Below are 21,637 nucleotides of genomic sequence, written 5' to 3'. Positions count from 1 at the left end.
TTCCAGAAGGTGTGGGAGTTGTAGCCACCAGAGGAGCGAAATCTTGGCTTTTGGAGACAAGCGTATCTTCTGGTGCATGTGTAGGTGAGAGCCCGACCACTGGTCCAGCTGAAAAGGTCGAGCATGAAACCTGCCATACTGCAGAGCCTCGTATGCGGCAACCATCTTCCCCAGAAGGCGGATGCACTGATGAACCGATACCCGGGTAGGCTTTAAGACATCCCGGACCATTGACTGAATCACCAGTGCTTTGTCCACCGGGAGAAATACCCTCTGCACTTCCGTGTCGAGGATCATTCCCAGGAAAGACAGCCTCCTTGTCAGCTCCAAATGAGACTTTGGAAGGTTCAGGATCCAACCGTGCTTCCTGAGCAGCTGTGCCGTGAGCGCGATGAATCGTAATAACCTCTCCCTGGACGACGCCTTCATCTGGAGATCGTCCAGATAAGGTATTATGTTCACCCCGTTTGCAGAGGAGAACCATCATCTCCACCATCACCTTGGTGAAGATCCTTGGTGCTGTGGAAAGGCCAAATGGCAGCAGCTGGAACTGATAGTGATCATCCAATAGAGCAAACCTGAGATATGCCTGATGCGGCGACCAAATGGGAACGTGGAGGTACGCATCCTTGATGTCCAGAGACACCAGGAACTCTCCCTCCGTTAGTCCTGAGATGACAGCTCTCAGAGATTCCATCTTGAATTTGAACTCCCTGAAATAAGGGTTCAAAGACTTTAAATTCAGAATTGGCCGTACCGAACCATCCGGTTTCGGTACCACGAAAAGGTTTGAATAATAACCCTTGTTCCTCTGTTGAGACAGAACCGGAACAATGACCTCTGACACCACCAATTTTCTGATGGCCTCCAGAAGAATTGTTCTGTCTGCCGGCAGAGCTGGTAAGCCTGACTTGAAGAAACGGTGAGGTGGGTGATCTTGAAACTCCAGTCTGTACCCACTGGACACTATATCCAGGACCCAGGGGTCCAGCCAGATGACACCCAGACCTGGCTGAACTGTCGGAGTCTTGCCCCCACCTAACCTTTGACCAGGCCTAGCTGACCACCGTCATGCGGAGGACTTAGGGGTATCAGAAGCGGGCTTCTGGGTTTTGGAACCTGCGGGAGCAGGTTTCTTTCCTTTGGCACGACCACCTCTGAAGAAGGTGTTCGAAGGCTTGCTCTTTCTAGGCCTCGCGGGCTGAAAGGACTGTGACGCGGCTGGCGTGAAAGACTTCTTCGTAGCCGGTGCAGCTGAGGGGAGAAAAGTAGACTTACCCGCGGTAGCTATGGCAATCCACACATCCAACGCCTCCCCAAAGAGGGCCTGACCTGTGTAGGGAAGGCCCTACACGCTATTCCCAACAAACACACAGGGTATTCACTAGACAGAGTTTCCCCCCAAGAATGGCAGAGAGACACAGAGATTGGAGCCAACCCACACACAGCGCTTTTAGAGGTATAGGGAGTCCCTAACCAGCGCTGACTGTGTCCCTTAATAGGTGACACAGCCTGTATACAGCCTCCCCTCCCTTCTACATCCCCCTGGTACCGTACAGATAGCTGGAGATTGCTCTGGAGGGACCTGGATCCACTTGGCAGTGAGTGCAGGCAGGAAAAATGGCGCTGAACGCTGCTGGGTCCGCCTGAGGAATTTAGTGCTGGCTGAGATCCGCAGACCCGGACAGGCTTAAAGTGGTCAGTTTAGGGCCCCTGCTAGTTCAGGGCGCTCCCCACAGCGCCGCACCTTAGTACCGCTAAGCCTTCCCGGAGCGCGGTTAATACCGCGTTCCCGCCCTTAGCCGCCTTCTTCACACTGATCCCCCGCTTGGAAGGGGGGACAGTGACTAACACGCCACACTTCAGCACACAGAGGGGGTGATGGCTGGCTGCTGGGGTGAGCGTTCCCCTGTGGCGGGGCGCGATCTGTCCCCTCTGGAGCTCAATGTCCAGTCAGCGGAGGCACTGGCTCAAGACCCCTCAGGGCGGACACTGCTACCCCCTCAGTGCCCCATTACAGGTAGACTGTGGCCAGCAGCCTCCTGTAAAAAAATAAACTCTGAAAATAAACTTTTCCTAAAGAAGCTCTGTAGAGCTCCCCTAGCTGTGGCCGGCTCCTCCGTGCACATTTTCTAAACTGAGTCTGGTAGGAGGGGCATAGAGGGAGGAGCCAGCCCACACTATTAAACTCTTAAAGTGCCAATGGCTCCTGGTGGACCCATCTATACCCCATGGTACTAATATGGACACCAGCATCCTCTAGGACGTAAGAGAAAATGGCAGTTAGGAGCCGATTGGCTGGTACTTTATCTCCATCCACATTATCTCTCTCCAAGGCTTAATATATAAACCCCATACTTAATTGCTTACATTGGAGGCCATACTCTCATGGGAATTCTGCACCTAGCATAGTACTGGTGAAAGTTTAAAATGGGATCGCCCAGTCTCTGCACAGTCACATGCACGGCTGTACATCAGGGAAGGGGTGAGAGTGGCATCAGCATAAAGTCACAGATGGGACAATGGCAAAGGACACTAAAACCCTGCTGCAGCGCGGGACTCAGGATCTATAACCCATGTGCTGGATGTGAGTGCAGAACCTACTGAGTATATCGAGGATACACTTTCTTTCCAGTACTTCACTATTTGGTCATTTTTCCCCATATATCACTCTGCTTAGTGCAATACATTTCTTGGTGTAACTTCACATACAGTATATTAATGTAGTTTTACAGTTACTGTCCTGTAATGTTCACTATATCTACATGTATTATCTTCTAGGAGAGATACGAGAATGGAAACGGCAGATGGCTCAGCCTCCACACCAGAGAGGTATGTAACCTGTTGTATTATAACAAGGCACATTTCATTGTACCTGTGTAATAACAGAGCAACTCAATGATCATCATGTTTCCATCTCAGACAGTGGTGCAAGTAGAAAAAAAGTCTTGGTGGTACTGTGTGCGCACGCCTTCGTCATGTGCTCCCCACCCCAAAAAAAAGGAAATTGCCACATGCCATAAGGGGCATGACCACGGGAAATGGGGGCGTGTCAACATGAGGGGGGAGGTTGAGGCCCGTACCACCATACTTTCACCTCTGATCTCTGATACCAGGTACCAAATGGTTTGGGATTGATCGGACATTCCCTTAGGTGCTCATGCTGTAAACGTTTTATTGATGCTCCTGACTTGTGACTGATCTGACATTCCCTTAGGAGCTCCTCTGCTACGTGATTGATAACCATTTAAATTCCACATAAATTATGGATTAAAATTTGTAGTTGACTAATAAACAAATAAAATCACAATAGGGAAAAAAATTAAATTTAGGCTGTTTGATATACAAAACTGGATGTTATACATTTTAGTAAAATGAGTGATAAAGGAGTTATGAGTGATAAAGGAGTTATGGTAGAACCCAGTGTACCTCTCTTTCTGCGAGGTACACTGGGTTCCACAGGGAAAACATCGGGTGTAGAGTGGATCTTCATCCAGAGAGGCACCAACAGGCTAAACATTTAGGCTGTCCCAGGATGCATTGTGGGGCCTCCTCTATAACCAGCACTCCAGGCACTGGAGCTCAGTTTTGTTAACCAGTCCAATGTAGGAGCAGGTAAAAGAGAAGGCAGATGTTAGTCACATAGAACCACGTTATCACAACAGGAGAAGGTACCAGTGGCCAATGCCATACAAACCCATAGAAGCTAGGTGCGTCAGGGTGGGCACCCTGTGGAACCCAGTGTACCTCGCAGAAAGAGTTAACCATGATAAGTCTACCATAACTCTCCTTTTCTGCAGCAGGGTACTCTGTGTTCCACAGGGAAAACATCGAGTGATGGGGGTCATTCCGAGTTGATCGCAGCCAGCAACTTTTTGCTGCTGCTGCTGCTGCGATCAACTAATCCCCGCCTATGGGGGAGTGTATTTTAACATAGCAGGGCTGCGATCGCTTGTGCAGCCCTGCTATGCTTAAAAATGTTCCTGCAAAACAAGACCAGCCCTACAGATACTTACCCTGTGCGACGGATCCAGCGATGAAGGTACCGGTCCTGACATCAGACATCCACCCTCCGTTCGCCTGGACACGCTTGCATTCTTCTTACCACTCCCCGAAAATGGCCTCCAACGGTGAGTATCCGCCCCGGAACTGCCTCTTCGCTGTCAATCTTTCCGTCCAGCGCTGCGTCTTTTCTTCATGCTAGGCGCTCCGTTGCCTGGCGACGTCTGTCGCTGGGCAACGGCGCGCATGCACAGTACTGACCCGTTCGCACCACAGCGAACGGGTCAGAATGACCCCCCGATGTCCTAAAGCAGTTCCTCAAGGGGGTATGAGAACCCGGCGTCCAAAGGAAGCATCCTGGGAGGCAGAAGTATCAAAGGCATGGAACCTACTGAACGTGTTCACTGAGGACTACATAGCCGCCTTGCACAATTGTTCTGCAGACGCGCCACGGCGGGCCGCCCACAAAGGTCCAACAGACCGAGTAGAATGGGTTCTAATGTCAACAGGACCTGGGAGTCCAGCCTGCGCATAGGCTTGTGAAATCACCATTCTAATCCATCTGGCCAAGGTTTACTCATTCGCAGGCCAGGCACGTTTGTGGAAATCATATAGTACAAAAAGGGTATATGACTTCCTGATAGAGGCAGTCCTCTCCACATATATATGGAGAGTCCAGACCACATCCAAAGACCGCTCTTTGGGGGATAAGTCAGAAGAGATAAAGGCCAGAACCACAATCTCTTGGTTAAGGTGAAAGGATGACACCACCTTAGGTAAATAACCAGGGCGAGTTCTAAGAACTGCCCGGTTATTATGAAATATCAGGAAGGGTCGACGACAGGACATAGGGCCTAAGTCAGACACCCTTCTGGCAGAGGCAATAGCCAGTAGAAACAGGACCTTGGCCATCAGCCATTTTAGGTCCATCGTCTCAAGAGCTTCAAATGGAGACTCTTGCAGGGTATTCAGAACAGACAGACAGATCCCATGGAGCCACAGGAGGGACATAGGGAAGCTGAATTCTTAACATACCCTGAGTGAATGTATGAACGTCAGGTATAGATGCAATCTTTCTCTGAAACCATATCGACAAGGCAGATATATGAGCCTTGAGGGAGGCCAGATGAAGCCTAAATTCAGGCCTTGTAGCCAAAACAAGATTCTGGAAGTTTAGAATCTGTAGGCATCATAACTCTTATCAGCACACCAGGTGAAGTAAGAATTCCAAACCCTATAATAAATCCGGGAAGATGCCAGTTTACGGGCTTTCAGCATATTTTTGCATGACCACCTCTGAGAATACTTTGGCCCTCAGGAGTGATGCTTCAAGAGCCACGCCGTCAAAGCCAGCCTGGCCAGGTCTGGATAGAGACACGGGCCCTGGATGAGGAGGTCTGGCGTTATCGGAAATAGAAGAGGATGCTTTGTCGACAGACCCTGCAGGTCTGAGAACAAATGCCATCTGAGCCACTCCGGAACGACTAGAAGTAGTATTCCTCCTTCTTGCTTGAACTTCCGCAGGACCCTGGGCAGGAGTGACACTGGAGGGAACACGTATGGCAGCCGAAAGTTCCATGGAATGGCTAGCGCATCCATGAACACTGCTTGAGGATCCCTGGTTCTTGATCCGAAGACCGGAACTTTGTGATTGTGTCGAGACACCATCAGGTCTACGTCTGGTAGGCCCCACATGTCCACTAGGAGTTGAAAGACTTCTGGATGAAGGCTCCACTCTCCGGTATGCACGTCCTGACGACTGAGGAAGTCCGCTTCCCAGTTTAGGATGCCCGGAATGAACACTGCCGATATTGCTGGCAGATGGTGTTCCGCCCAACAAAAGGACTTTTGACACTTCCATCATGGCCATGCAACTCTGAGTGCCGCCTTGATGGTTTATGTATGCCACCGTGGTGGCGTTGTCTGGCCGTACTTGAACAGGCCTGTTCTGTAGTAGAGGCAGGGCGAGAGTTAATGCATTGAACACCGCCGGCAGCTCCAGAATGATTATCGGAAGGAGTGATTCTTCCCTGGTCCAGCGATCCTGGAAAGAGTGTTGCTCCAACACCGCACCCCATCCCTGCAGACCGGCATCTGTTGTCAACAGGGGTGGTCTTCAGTATGCCAAATGTCGGGATCCCGGCGCACAGTATACCGGCACCGGGAGCCCGACACCCGGCATACTGACAAATATTCTCCCTCGTGGGGTCCACGACCCCCCTGGAGGGAGAATAAATAGCGTGGCACGCGTAGCGCGCCACCGTGCCTGCAGCGTGGCGAGCGCAGCATGGCGAGCGCAGCGAGCCCGCAAGGGGCTCATTTGTGCTTGCCACGCTGTCGGTATGCCGGCAGTCGGGCTCCCGGTGCCGGTATGCTGGTCGCCGGGAGAACGGCCGCCAACATACCATACTACACCCGTCAACAGGACCCAGTCAGGGATCCAGAAAGGACATCCCCTGGTCAGTTGCAGGTCCTGGAGCCACCAGGTCAGTGATAGCCGAACCTCCAGAGTCAAAGTGATCATGTGAGACCTGATCCGATGAGGTAGGCCGTCCCACTTGGAAAGGAATAACCTCTGCAGAGGACGGGAATGAAATTGAGCGTACTCAACCATGTCGAATGTCAACACCATTAGGCCAAGTACTTGCATCGCCGAGTGTATTGACACTCTGTTGCTGGAAAGGAAGTATCTTATCCTGTCCTGAAGTTTCAGGACTTTCTCCGGAAACAGGAACAGACATTGACTGTGTGTGTCCAGGAGTGCTCCCAGGTGCACCATGTTCTGAGCTGGGACCAGCGAGGATTTCTTCCAGTTGATGAGCCGCCCGTGGGCTTGTAGGAAGCTTACCGTCAGTTGTAGATAACTGAGGAGGACATCGTGGGAGTTTGCCAGGATCAGCAGGTTGTATAGATACGGCAGGATCCTGATTCCCTGATGACGGAGATGACCTTGGTGAAAATACGAGGAACCGTGGCCAGTCCAAATGGCAGAGCCTGGAACTGATAGTGTAGGTTGCCAATAGCAATATGCAGATACTGCTGATGTGACTTGGCAATAGGTATATGCAGGTACACATCCTGTATATCCAGGGATACCATATAATCTCCGGGTTCCATCGCCAGTACAATTGAGCGCAGCATTTCCATATGGAACTTGGACACTCTCACAAACTTGTTTAGAGGTTTAAGATTAAGAATAGGCCCGAAGGACCCATTCGTTTTCAGAACTAGAAACTGGGTCGAGTAGTAACCACTGCCTCTCTGGGACAGAGGTTTCGGCACTACCACTCCTGTATCCAGGAGAGAACATACAAACTGCTGCAGAGCTTATGCCTTTAACGGATCCGAGGGAATCACCGTGGTGCTAAACTGGCGACGGGACGTCTCTTGAATGATACTGCGTACCCGTGAGAGACAACTTCTCGCACCCATGCGTCTGAAGTGGTCTTTAACAAGACCTGGTTGAACTGCAGAAGTCGGCCTCCCACCCTGGGGTCCCCCAGGAGGAGGCCCGCCCCATCATGCGGCAGGCTTCTCTTGCTTAGAAGCAGGCTAACGGGCTGCCCAGGACTACTTTGTCTAGGGCATGGTGGTTTTGGGAGCACAAGATTGTCTCGGTATGCCTGACCTTTTGCTTTCCCTTGAGGCCGAAAGGAATGAAAAGTGGTACCTTTTGTCTTCTGTGTAGAAGGATTGGTATTTGGGAGGAAGTGGCTGCCAGTTCAGACACAATTTTATTTAGGTCTTCCCCAAATAAAATGACTCCCTTAAAAGGGAGTACCTCCAATGTCTTTTTGGAGTCTAGGTCCACCTTCCATGACCTCAACCACAGAATATGGCGAGCCAGGACAGACGTAGTTGACGCCTTGGCTGCCAACACGCCCGCCTCAGAGGACGCCTCCTGTATGTAATAGGCAGCGGTGGTAATATGAGACAGGTGTTGTCTGGCATTGACATACCATATATATCCTCGGACAGCTCATCCTTTAATGCCTGAACCCATGCTTCGATACCTTTAGCAGCCCAAGAGGCAGCAATAGTGGGTCTATGTACAGCTCCTGTAAGGGAGTAAATAGATTTCAGGCATCCCTCCACACGCTTATATGTGGGTTCTTTCAGTGAGGTGACAGTGGTGACAGGCAGAGTGGATGACACCACTAGGCGGGTGACATGAGAATCCACCAGCGGTGAATCTTCCCATTTGTTACACAACTCTGCAGGGAGAGGATAGTGAGCCAAGGCCCGTTTAGAGAGAGCAAACTTTTTTCCTGGAATAGCCCAGGGTTCCTGCCTGATGTCCACCAAATGGTCAGAATGGGGTAATAGATTTTTAACCACCTTATGCCTTTTAAACATATCAGTTTTCTTAGTGACAAAAGTGGATTCCTCATCATTAGTAATCTGTAGGATTTGTTTAATAGCAACCACTAGAGCAGGAACATCATTTTGTAATTCAAAGTCCTCGTCAGAAATGCCTGATTTAGTGTCTGACAGGACAGTACCATCCTCCTCAGATGAAACATCTAAGAGATTTTTTGGATTGAGAGGAGGAAGCAGCCCGCTTGGATGACCCAGAGACACGGGAGTGACCTGGGGTAGATTTTTGTCTAACCAACGATTGAGTTAACTGTTGTAACTGGTTAGACAAATCATCCGCCCAGGGCGGATTCACCACAGGGACAATTTGAGGCTGTAATGGCACAGCCACGTCCCACTAGAGTACCCAGTAGGTTTGAGAACGCAGCCCAGGGTGACTCCTGATTGGGTACAGGAGTTGCAAACTGACTAGGAGGTGTACACATACATACACATACACTGCATGATGCAGGAGCGCCCCCAGATTTGCCGTCCTTTCTGTTAGACATTGTACATAAATGCAACACATAGCGTATTAGTACGATAAAGCCAGACAGAGTACAATACAGGTTGAGTATCCCTTATCCAAAATTGAAAGTCCCTGTGCCTGCAAATAAATCTGTTAATATGTGAGTCCACAGTACACAACACCTGCGAATAAATCTGGTATTATGTGACTGAGTACACAGTAGAATACTTGTAATAGGCAAATACTGTGACATATATATATATATATATATATATATATATATGGAAAAAATCAGGAGAATGCGCCCATAGTGCAGATAAATTTATTACACACACAAATTAAAAACAGAACATTCCATGGAAAGTCAGAGACTCGTACCATAGATCACCCACTCTTTGGGCCAGTTTAAGCACAAGAAACAATCCACCAGGCAAAACACCAAACCTGCTGCAATCACAGCCCGAACCATGCACCGCGCCGGTAAAAGCCGAACCCGTCAGGTCACTCACGATGAAGCAGCCGGGATGTGTGAGTCGGGTAGAGGAAGACGCACGTCTGACAAGCCCCGCCTCTACGCGTTTCGTAGTTACTTCGTCAGGAGGCTGGCTTGTCAGACATAGTGGGAGCTATATATATCACAGCCTGATGTTTCACAAGCTGAATTCACTAATTAACAACAATTATATTGATTCTCCTCCATTACTGCAGTCTTAACATACCACGGAAATACATAGATAATTAGACATCCACCAAGCAAGCATATATCAATAAATACTTGTAAACCACATATTTAAAACTGTTTAAAAGTATATTAAATAGAACAGAATTATCAATATCAATAGAACAGAATTATCTCATCACAGTTATACTCATTAATTTCCACATTTGTTTTTTAAAAACATTAAATATCCGTTATATTAAAATGTCAGTACCGGCTTCATGCAGCAACATATTACCGGCCGTATGCGCTAATTATACAACTGAAATTAATGTAGTTTTACTGTAGTTTTGCAAAGTGTCCTAGAGACCGCTGATTATAAAAAAGAAAATAATAATAATAACAACAGACATACTAGAGAAAAATATGCAACTGTAGGTATAATAAACAGTGTTTCAGTAAGCATATATATCAGTATCGAGTTGCTCACAGTCAATTATCATCAGTGTTTTCCATAACAGATAGAGCTAGTCATTTCAATTACACAATCCTCTTAGTTTTATTTTCTTAAGGGCAAAACAATGAGAATATGACAGAGAGTCACTACCAATATACTAACCAATATTAATGGACATACAGTAACCACCTCCAGAGTGCTAGCACATCTTATTTGAGGAAATATATAGCCAGACAGGATTCAGACAGAGTATATTATCTGTCTCTAATAAATGGAGTGATCTCTCATTTCATTTTCATGGGGGATCAGCGTATTAAGTGTTAGTATCCAAAATGTCTCTCTTTTAAGTAAACATTCCTCTCTATTTCCTCCCTCTTTATTAAATGCCACGTGTTCAATCCCGGCAAATCTTAGAAGAGATGGATCTGCATTATGTCGTTCTAAGAAATGCCGTGGGACACTGTGGTTCATAACTCGATTCTTGATATTTCTGCTGTGCTCCAATATTCTAGTTTTCAGCACTCTTTTGGTCTTACCAACGTATCTAAGACCGCAGGGACACATCAGGACGTAAATACAGAAGTTAGTGTTACAATTTATGAAGGATTGAATAGTATGATTATAACGTGAGGAATTTTTCTCCATAATCTTTTTGGGCCCCTTATCAGCCAGATTACAAACTTTGCATCCTCCATACTGAAAAAAACCTTTTACAGGTGCAAGAAAATGAGTATCCTTTTCTACCTGAACCTTCTCGAGTTTACTTTTAGACACTATAGTTTTTAAAGATCTTGCCCTTCTATAGATTATGTCAGGTTTTTTAGGGAGCTCAGGTCCCAGTACAGGGTCCAGTTTAAGGATCTTCCAATTTTTTTTAGCTATTGTTTCCAAATCCTTAAAACCAGTACTAAATTTTGTAACCAGAGGACAAAACATCTTACGTTCACTTTTATCTTTATTCTTATATACCAATAGTGAATCTCTTTCCTTGGGGGTCATTCCGAGTTGTTCGCACGCAAGCTACTTTTAGCAGATTTACTCACGCTAAGCCGCCGCCTACTGGGAGTGAATCTTAGCTTCTTAAAATTGCGACCGACGTATTCGCATTATTGCGATTACACCTCTCTTAGCAGTTTCTGAGTAGCTCCAGACTTACTCAGCATCTGCGATCAGTTCAGTGCTTGTCGTTCCTGGTTTGACGTCACAAACACACCCAGCGTTCGTCCAGACACTCCTCCGTTTCTCCAGCCACTCCCGCGTTTTTCCCAGAAACGGTAGCGTTTTTTCACACACACCCATAAAACGGCCAGTTTCCGCCCAGTAACACCCACTTCCTGCCAATCACATTACGATCACCAGAACGATGAAAAAGCCGTGAGTAAAATTCCTAACTGCATAGCAAATTTACTTGGCGCAGTCGCAGTGCGGACATTGCGCATGCGCACTAAGTGGAAAATCGCTGCGATGCGAAGAAAACTACAGAGCGAACAACTCGGAATGACCACCCTTGTCCCTAGCTTTGAGCATAGCCTTCTGTGTAAGATCTTTAGGATAACCCCTCTCCCTAAATCTATCTGTATATATTTCTGCTTGTTCATCAAACTTGGAGAGGTTGGTGCAATTTCTTCTTAGTCGGGTGTATTGGGAATATAACCCTGACGCACCTAATCCCCCAGGGTACAGAATATAGTGATAGATCTCTGGGAAACACTAAAAGTGAAACCTTACAGCAGATACAGGCACGCCACAGTCCCACAGTCACAATAACAATGCAGATAATTATTAGTATGACAATAAAACTGCACTGGACTAGTGTATGTACATACATATATATATGTGTATATATATATATATATATATATATATATAGTTATGGCACTCACAGTCCCAATGTCATCCACCTGGGTGCCCTCCTCAGGGAACTATAGACCAATGCAGGGTTCCTTCAGCTGTTCACCATAGAAAAGGAACCAGGCGGCACTCCAAGGGTTTAGTTCAAGCAAAAAAAAAACTTGTATTTAGGTAACAGTGCAAATATATTAATCCAGCATGGTGGCTTGCACTATGCTGGATTAATATATATATTTTTTTTTGCTTGAACTAAACCCTTGGAGTGCCGCCTGGTTCCTTTTCTATGGTGAACAGCTGAAGGAACCCTGCATTGGTCTATATATATATCTCCTATATAATAGCCCTATTCTGTGACCTTGTGATTCATTTGCTAACGCTGGGCGGAGTTACAACAGTGGGCGGAGTTAGTCAAATGAGTCACAGAGATCTGGCCAAATCTACAGGAGACTAGGAGCAGAAGCAGATAGCATGGGCATTGGGCATTGCACAGGCAGGGGTGCAGACCTCCCAGCTTTCTGCAGGAAATTTATCCAGGCAGAAGGAGGGAAACACACTCGGCAAAAAGGGGGCGTGGCTTCACGGGAGGGTCCCCATTTTCGTCAGTGAGGGGGCATGCCCAGCGCTCTGTGAGCTGCTGGCATGCGCCCAGGGGCTGATTATGAGTCCGGGGGGGCCCAGGGCACTTGTGACAGGGGAGCTCTATCTCATTGCTGTGCCTGCTGTGGGTTGGGGGCGTGGCCTAATCGCGCCCCGCGTGGCCACGCCCCCTTATGCAAATGTCGTTTTTTTTTTGTTTGTTTTTTTTTATTATTTTTTTTATTTATTTTTTTTTTGATGGGATTTTGGCCCTGTTGAAATATGGACAACAGACTATGGTTTTGTTTAAATGCATGTAGTTACCGTACAGGGGCAGCAGATGGCGCTGTATACTTTCAGAGATGTAGTGTTTGTCTGTTGCATATGTTATGTACTTGTTTGTTTTTACCTCACACATGGTTATTCTAGAAGAGTCTCTGAGGGAGAAGGACATAAGCTGATGATACTGAAACCTGTTGTATTGATCCTGCTATTTCAGTACTATATAAACAAGATATACATCTCAAGTCTCGTTCTGTCTGTATACAAGGTAACTCCTGAGGTAATACTTTATCTAAGGCTCCCCACTGCACACCTATGGTATCGATCCATCGCACTATACCAACAGGTTATGGGCCCAGACTGGAGTCTGTACAAGATAAAGTTTTCAGGAGTGCATCCCAAGCAGCATCCAGATCACGAGTCGCACTGCAAGTCCCAGCAGGCGCAGACAGCAGACTGTGTAACGCACAAGAAACAACCCAGGAGAACCTTGGAAAGAAAACTGTGAGTAAAACAAGTTTAATACCACAGAAGAATAGAGAGATCTATACAAGGAAGGGTTATGGCAAATTACACAGATCTCAGACTAGCTGCAAGCAAGCTTTCTAATGAGAACTATCAAACATGGAAGTTTAAAGTAGAAATGCTATTAACCAGAGATGATTTATGGGATGTTATAAATGCAGACAGACCTGAAGGAGAGGATCAGCAGTGGATTAAGAAGGACAGACAGGCAAGAGCCACTATAAGTTTACTAGTGGAAGATGAACAGCTTATACACATAAGACAAGAGAGTACAGCTAAAGGCATGTGGTGTGCTTTGCAGAGAGTGCATGAAGGAGCAAGTTTGAACAGCAAACTATTCCTATTAAGAAAATTATATCAAATGAGATTTAATAAAGGCAAGACAATGCAAGAACACATCAGTGCACTACTAGAGATAACCATACAGCTCAGGTCAATGGGAGAAGAAATCAAAAGCAACCACATAGTAGCTATCATCCTTTGCAGTTTACCAGATACATACAGTGCACTAATAAACGCACTAGAAATGAGACCTGAAGCAGAAATCACACCAGACTTTGTGAAGAACAGGCTCATAGAGGAGTATCAACGCAGAAAGGAGCTTACAGAGTGCAATACTGAAAGTGACACAGAGAAAGCACTTAAAATGGCGGACACTAAGCCACACACCAGGGAAACAAGAGCATGTTTCAGATGCAAGAAAGTGGGTCACCTGAAAAAAGATTGCACCATATGGAAGACAGAGCAGCACAAACCACCAGAAAGATTACACAAACAAAGAGCCAAAGCCACACTTACAGATACAGGAGCACACAAGTGGAATGGAACATTTAAAGCGACAGTAAACCAATTATCAGAAAAGTGGTATGTAGACTCAGGAGCGACTAGTCACATGACAAATAACAAGGACTTCTTTACTGAACTTGATTTGAACCATAAAGAAACAATCTACCTAGCAGATGGAACAAATATCATTGCAGAAGGGAAAGGGAATGGTCAATTCCTATGCTCCAAGGGTAATGGCAGCTATGCAGAAATACCCGTAACAGATGTGCTATATGTTCCCAAGCTTGAGGGAGCACTGCTATCAGTAAAGAATCTAGTAGAAAAAGGACTTACTGTAAAGTTTCAGAATAATAAGTGTTTTATCCAAAACGGAAGAGAAACACTAGCTACAGCCAGAATAAAAGAACATTTATACTGTCTGGATATTGCAGCACAGCAGGCAAAGCTGAGTACACAGAAACACGCTGACTGTATTCACAAGTGGCATAGAAGATTAGGACACAGACACCCAGATTGCATAAAGGAAATGCAGAAGAGAGACCTAGCCAGGGATCTCAAAGTGTCAGACTGTTCAGAAATGATGAAGTGTCAATGCTGCATAAAAGCGAAAGCGACAAGGACAACAATTCCTAAGAAAAGTGAAAACAGAGCTTCCAGACCACTAGACCTGGTACATAGTGATGTATGCGGACCTATGAAAACGCGAACCGTAGGAGACAAAAGGTATATACTGACATTCATTGACGACTACTCCAGGTTCACAGTCACTTATCTAATAAAAAGTAAAGATGAAGTCTTTGAAAAGCTGCAAGACTATGTGAACATGACCAGAAACAGGTTCAAGAGGAATATGCTAACTCTACGCAGCGACAATGGAGGCGAGTTCACAGGACAGAAAATAGAACGGTACTTAAGAGGACTCGGTATTGAGCATCAGAAGACAGTACCATATACACCAGAGCAAAATGGCGTATCTGAGAGGAAAAACAGATCACTAACAGAAATGATAAGGTGCATGCTTACAGATTCAGGATTACCTGATAAATATTGGGGTGAAGCAGCAGCAACAGCCACCTATCTTCAAAACAGACTACTTTCCAAAGCAGTAAGGAAGACACCATATGAGCTGTGGTACGGTAAGAAACCCAGCTTAAAGCACATTAGAGTTTTTGGATGCAGAGCCTTCGTTTACATTCCTGCTGAAAAACGAAGCAAGTTGCAGAACCGAGCAGAAGAGGGAGTTCTAGTCGGCTATAGTGAACATTCAAAAGGCTACAGAATCTTAAATCCAAGAACTGGAAAAGTAGTTATAAGCAACAGTGTGACATTCATAGAAGAAACACGAGATGATGTCATAACTCCAGTAGACTCTACTGAAGAAGAAGAAAGCACCAAATCCAAAGAAACAGATGAAGTAGAGATCATTCAAGAAGTTGAAGTACAACACAAGACAAATACCAGCGACACTCATGAGAGTGCATCCGAGGGGGTGAGACGCTCTTCAAGAGAAAATAAGGGAAAAGCACCTACACGTTTATCTTACAAAGCAAAAGCCGTTAACATGCAAGAACCTGCATCACGAGAAGAAGTTGCTAAAGGATATTCACAGAAATTTGGAGAAGATTATGATGAAACGTTTGCTCCAGTCGTGAAGCACACTACCATTAGAACCTTACTCCTAACAGCAGCCATAAAGGGTATGAAAGTGAAACATTTCGATGTAAAGACGGCTTTCCTACATGGTGAACTAAAGGAAGATATATACATGGAACAACCACCAGGCTTCGTGAATCCTCAGAACCCAGATCACGTATGTAAACTGAACAAGAGTATATATGGTCTTAAACAAGCAGCAAGAGCATGGAATACAAAGATAAATGGAGTTCTGACAGAAAAGGGATTCATCAGAAGCAAAGCAGACCCATGTCTCTATACAAAGTTGATAGAGGGAAGATGGTTCTATGTATTAATTTACGTGGACGATTTGCTAGTTTGTTTTGAACAAGAAGGGGACGAAGTTGAATTGTTACAAGAACTAAACCGTCAGTTTGAAACAAAAGACCTCGGCCACATAACGCATTACTTGGGAATGCAAATCTCAAGAGAAGGTGATGGAACATTCACACTAAGTCAGAGATACAAAATTCAGGAAACCATTGAGGAATTTGGTATACAAGATGCAAAGACAGCAAGCACTCCTATGGAGACAAGTTATGAAAAGGAACCAAATGATCAGAGCAACCTGTTAGAGGACAACCATCTATACAGAAAAGCCATAGGAAAATTGCTATACATTGCAACCGTCACCAGACCAGATATCTCCACAGCAGTCGGGATTTTAAGCAGAAGTGTCTCTAAACCAACAAAGATGGATTGGAACGCAGTTAAGAGGGTAATTCGTTACTTAAAGGGAACGATTAACAAGAAGCTTAAGCTCTCAGCAAACACGCCCCTCAGCTAGGGCTAAATCCAGAGGAGGTGGTCGCTCCCCCCTACACACCCGCGCAGGCAAAAGAAAGCAGGGAGACTGCTGCCTCCCTGCAACACCACCGACCTGCCTACACGTAGCAGCGTGTGCTGACTGTAGCACAACAATGCTGCCGCTGTTACTGGCAGGACGGGGGGGGGTAGCTTCTGAGCTGGGACAGAGCTACTCCAGCCGGGGGGTCCCCTAAAACTGTGGGGCCAACGGTACGTATCCCCTGGCCCCCCCCCCTTAATCCGGCTCTGCTGCTGGAACCCCCCCATTAATCCGTACCCCCTGATGCCCCCTCTCCCTCTGTCTCCACTATTCACCGCTACTCTGCTAAGCAGAACAGCGAGTACAGGAGCTTTCCAACTGCAACCCCCCCCCCACCGCCGGACACTGCGACTCGCGGGTGGGACAGCGGGACAGACCCCAAAAAATGGGACTGTCCCGCGAAAATCGGGACATTTGGGAGGTATGGGGGTGTGTGAGGGGTATGTCATACAGACAGACGGGCACCGGCTCGCTGCGTGCTTGACCCCCCACATCGGCATACTCAGCAGGGTCTCTCTGGTGCAGAGGAGCGTCACTTTCTGGCACACTCCACGTTTCTTAGCTGCAGTTTAGTGGGGCACCTGCCGCTGTGCAGGTTCCATACTGCCTCTGTTATCTCCAGCCCCGGCAACCCCACCGCTAGCTGCAGTGCTGCCACCCGCAGTGGAGTGCGCCCAGCTCCTTCACACACTTTAGCTGGCGGGTAGCGCTGCAGAAGTCCGAGCTGCTTGCAGGCTCTGACCCACTCCTCCCTCCAGCCGCAGCGTCTCCTGGGAGCTAACCAGTCACTCCCAGTCTCCCCTTACCACAGTGCCCGGAAGCCGTGAGGTCCGCGCCACGTGCATGCTCTGACCCCCTCCTCCCTCCAGCCGCAGCATCTCCTGGGGGCTAACCAGTCATTTCCAGTCCCACCTTACCACAGTGCCCGGCAGCTGCGCGAGGTCTGCGGTGTGTGACTGAGGAGGGGGGGAGGGATGCGGACGGGCAGAGGAAGCAGGACACCAGCCTGAGAGAGTCAGCCATGCCAAGTCTCCAGCAGCAGCAGATCCCAACAGGTTGGAATGGAACAGCAGCAGCCAGCAGCAGTGACTCCGGTAAGACACATCTGTCTGTCACCACTGTTCTGTCCCTAATACCAATCTCTCCCGTGCCCTGTGTTCTGTCATGTCCCTGTCACCCCTGGCCTTGCCCTGCCACCCTTATCCTGGCCCTTTCACCCTTATCCTGGCCCTGTCACCCTTATCCTGTCCCTATCATTTCTGTCCTGGCCCCGTCACCCCTGTCCTGGCCCCGTCAACCCTGTACTGACCCTGTCACCCCTGTCCTGGCTCTGTTACTGCATACCCTCCAACTACCTTTTATGGCATGTACAGTACCCGCAGCGCCTCAAGACCTCTCCCCAATGCACCACACCTCCGCACCTTCCCCTCCACCACATGCGGCACTCCACCCCTCCCCCACATGCTGTGCCTCCAGACCCCCTACACCACCCGTGGCTCCCACTCCTCCACCCCTTCACCACCCACAGCACCTCCAGGCCCCTTCCACCATTCACCCCCCTTATATGTCTCCCCCAACACCTGCTCCCCTCCACCCGCAGCATCTGCAGACACCCTCCTCCATCAGCGGTCCCCCCCTCACCCACCCCTCCCCCACCAATAGCACCCCCGCACCTGCCCCTCCACCACCTGCAGCACCTCCGGACCTCCTTTCCCATCCGCCGCAACACCCGTACCTGCCCCTACCCTACCCATGGTGCCTGCGGTCCCCTACCCAACCCCCGGCACTCCCGTCCCTTCCCATCCAACAGCACCTCCGGAACCCTTCATCCATCCACAACATCCCCACACCTGCCCCTCTCCCACCCGTGGCACCCCTGCCCCTCCCCCACCTTCAGTGCCTCCGGACCCCTCCCCCATCTGCATCCCCCACTCCTCTGCCCCTCCCCCACGCGCAGCACCTCCCGAACCTTCCCCATCCGGGCCCCACCCCCACTTCTGCCTCCCTCCACCCGCAGCATCTACAGACACCATCCGCAATCCCCCCCACACCCGCTACATTCTGTACATCATGCCCTGCAGGTGCTGTTCACGCCGTCGCAAGGGGCTGCGCCTCCTTCACCATCGCACGCCCTTTCATTGTGCAATATTTAACAACTAACAAAGGAATGCAGGTAATACTCCATATAATACAAATATTAAACCCCAGAAAGGCATGCAAGGGTTAAGGGGGCATAGCCCCTTGCGACGGTGTGAAGAGCACCCGTAGGGCGCGATGAAGCACCTAGTATATATATATATATATATATATATAAAACTAGACCAGTGGTATATATAAGAATACTCGTACAATGTATCCTGTAATGGTACACTTTTTCTTAACTACCGCTGTCTATATAGAGACATGTAGAATACTCAAGTGTTTGTAAAGTCACGGCACTGTATACAGGCGGCTTTACAAGGGAGACCTTGCAGTCCCGGACACCAGTTGCAGCTATGCTCTAAGATGGCGCCCAGCGTCTTAGTCAGGAAGTGAGGGAGAGTACGAGGTAGCTCCAGGGCGGGTAAATCTGCAGTTGATGTCGCCCTGGGCTGGGGAGGGGCTACTGGTCAAGCGCCAACTCCCTTATGAGGGTCTTCCACCCCAGGTACTGGCGAGCCTTATAAAATGGGGCGTTAGTACACCCGACCTGTACTCTAATGCCCTGGTGGTCTAGTGGGTCCCTGCTTGGTGACAGTATCCATGCCAGCGTCGCAGTCCATCTCCCTAGACTGCGATCGTAATGCGATTTATGGCGGTCCCGCCTGGGGGACCCTCTTACCTCCTCCCTGCAGAAGCCATGCAAATCAGTAGACCGTCTGCGACCGTGTGCCTAAAGCCAGAGAGTCTCCGCCGCAAGTACCTGGGAACAGGCCGCGGGAGTATGCGACGCCACTTGGGAGGTGATAGAGACACAGTGCTGAATGACACCCTGACATATCAGTGCTGCGTCTCTTGAAGTCGTCTTAGAAAGCTTTCTTCAGGGTTGCCCAGCACAGCCCTCCTGTTAGTGACCAACTAAAAACTGAGCTCACATTGCCTGGAGGCGGGGGTTATAGAGGAGGCCCCTCAATGCATCCTGGGACAGCCTAAAGCTTTAGTCTGTTGGTGCCTCTCTGGATCAAGATCCACTTTACACCCGATGTATTCCCTGTGGAACACAGTGTATCCTGGTGCAGAAAAATAAATAAATCCATAAAGAATATTAGACAATATACAGTATGCAATATATGTGATTATATAATATATATGTAATCTAACAGTTTATATAATTACAGGTAATTATCCATCTAAGGGATCATTTGTGGATAAACATCGAGAAGTTCTCATCCGCGAGGTGCACCTGGTGGAGCCAGTCCTAGATGGTCTTAATAGTGAAGACCTTCTGACAGATGAGCAATATGACTTTGTGCGCAACAGAACGACCTCCCAGGACAAGATGAGAGCTCTCTATGACTTTGTCAGGTCTTGGGCTGACGGTGACAAGTGCAAGTTATACAACATTCTAAAGGACAACAATGGGCCTCTAATCAGGAAACTCAAACAAGCAGCCGTTCCACTACAACCATCTTGAACTATTATATGCTAGGTGAATATTGGTTTGTGGGTTTGCTTGGAAACAACTGGTATTCAGGATTTTTCCAGGTTATTTGTAAAGTTATGGATCAAAAGTATGGTTGGTGCGCTACTTCCCTTCTTAATCAGTATAATATATTCAAGAAATGTCTTAGGTTTGTCAAACTTGCACCCTGGTTCCACAGGATACCCTGCAGACGGCAGCTCAGTCCTTCGGGGTGTCACTAGGTTTAGTGACAAGTAAATCTGGAAAAACAAGGAGAGGACAAGCGCCTAATAGTGCAGTAACGTCACACCAATTTTGGTTATTTACGACGAAGTGTCTATAGGTAATCTGCGTACCGGAAGTTGGATTTTTAGCAGGCACATCAAAACACAGCGGCTGATTCCTCCAATTAATTATCTGCACCAAAACAGGTCACGTGGTTAAATGCAAACAGGCGTATCATAAAGGATATGTTCCAGTCGGTCTATTCGCAGGAAAGCGGGGTCTTTGTAAAGATGTATTCGACATCCGTCTCTACTGAGTGACACCAGGTACTGAACTTAAACTCTTGTAGTCAAATTGCTCTGTGTGACCCTCAGATTACCCTACATGCTGCACGCCAGCCGAGGAAATGTGACCACCTCAGAAATACCTGTGGGCTCATGAATGAACTAGCAATACCTTCCCATCACTTCCGAGTGATTATTCATTTTATTCAATGATGCCTAGGGATCATTAATTTTATTCAATTACACATTTTTTTCCCATTTTCTGAGTTCACTCATCTGTCTTAAAATCTTCTGTAGTAAAAATGTATTGCTTTTTTTAAATTCTTTACCAATTTCTTCAGTCTGTAAATAGTATACCTCATTGTAAACCACATTACGTGTCTTATTACTGTCATCAGTTATGAATATGATGTGATTGGTAGTATTACCGATACGGGAGAGACCCACATATAAGTGACCATGAGGAGAGCTCGCTGCGCAAGTCCACACAGACGACATCAAAGGATTGGTCTTACGCTTGTTTATTGTAATTCCAGAACATATCATAACGAGAAACTGTAAGCACTTAATTCACCTGGCAAATCTGACATAATCATTGAGACTCTAGGAATAAAGACAACTATAACTGCTGCAGACCACTCCAGGTAGATGCCTCAATGGCATTAGGCAACAGTATGTGTGGTATGATGTCTGTGTGTATATATGTGTGGGTGGGTGTATATGTGTGTGGTATGTGTATATGTATTGTGTGTAGAGTGTATATACTGTATGTGGCGTGTGTGTATGTACAGTATACATGATGTGTGGATGTATGTATTTGTGTTTATGTGTGGTGTGGTGTGTGTGTGTGTGTGTGTGTGTGTGTGTGTGTGTGTGTGTGTGTGTGTGTGTGTGTGTGTATGTATATGTGTAGGCATACCATACTATCCTTTTAAACCAGGGCACTCATGGATTACACAGGTTCTGTGGCTGATTAAAACCAGGTGAAATGCAGGCAAAGTCAGTCAGCCCCAGAACCTGTGTAATTCATGAGTGTCCCAGTTT

The 21,637-nt window shown here is 47.5% G+C and overlaps 1 protein-coding gene across 1 annotated transcript in view; it reads left to right on the top strand.

Annotated features, from left to right (window-relative positions):
* The window catches only part of LOC134943919 (NACHT, LRR and PYD domains-containing protein 1a-like), a 330,645-nt gene extending 309,140 nt beyond the window's left edge, over positions 1-21,505 (top strand). Inside the window, exons 11-12 of the mRNA XM_063932485.1 lie at positions 2,782-2,832; positions 19,801-21,505. Coding sequence (XP_063788555.1) covers positions 2,782-2,832; positions 19,801-20,096 — 347 coding nt within the window. The 3' untranslated portion in view covers positions 20,097-21,505. The remainder of the gene's footprint in view (positions 1-2,781; positions 2,833-19,800) is intronic.
* The last annotated feature ends 132 nt before the right edge of the window (positions 21,506-21,637 follow it).

The sequence above is a fragment of the Pseudophryne corroboree genome, chromosome 7, assembly GCF_028390025.1.
Source record: "Pseudophryne corroboree isolate aPseCor3 chromosome 7, aPseCor3.hap2, whole genome shotgun sequence".
Classification (NCBI taxonomy): domain Eukaryota; kingdom Metazoa; phylum Chordata; class Amphibia; order Anura; family Myobatrachidae; genus Pseudophryne; species Pseudophryne corroboree.
The sequence above is the reverse complement of the archived record's forward strand: the minus strand, read 5'-3'. Positions and strand labels throughout refer to the sequence as shown.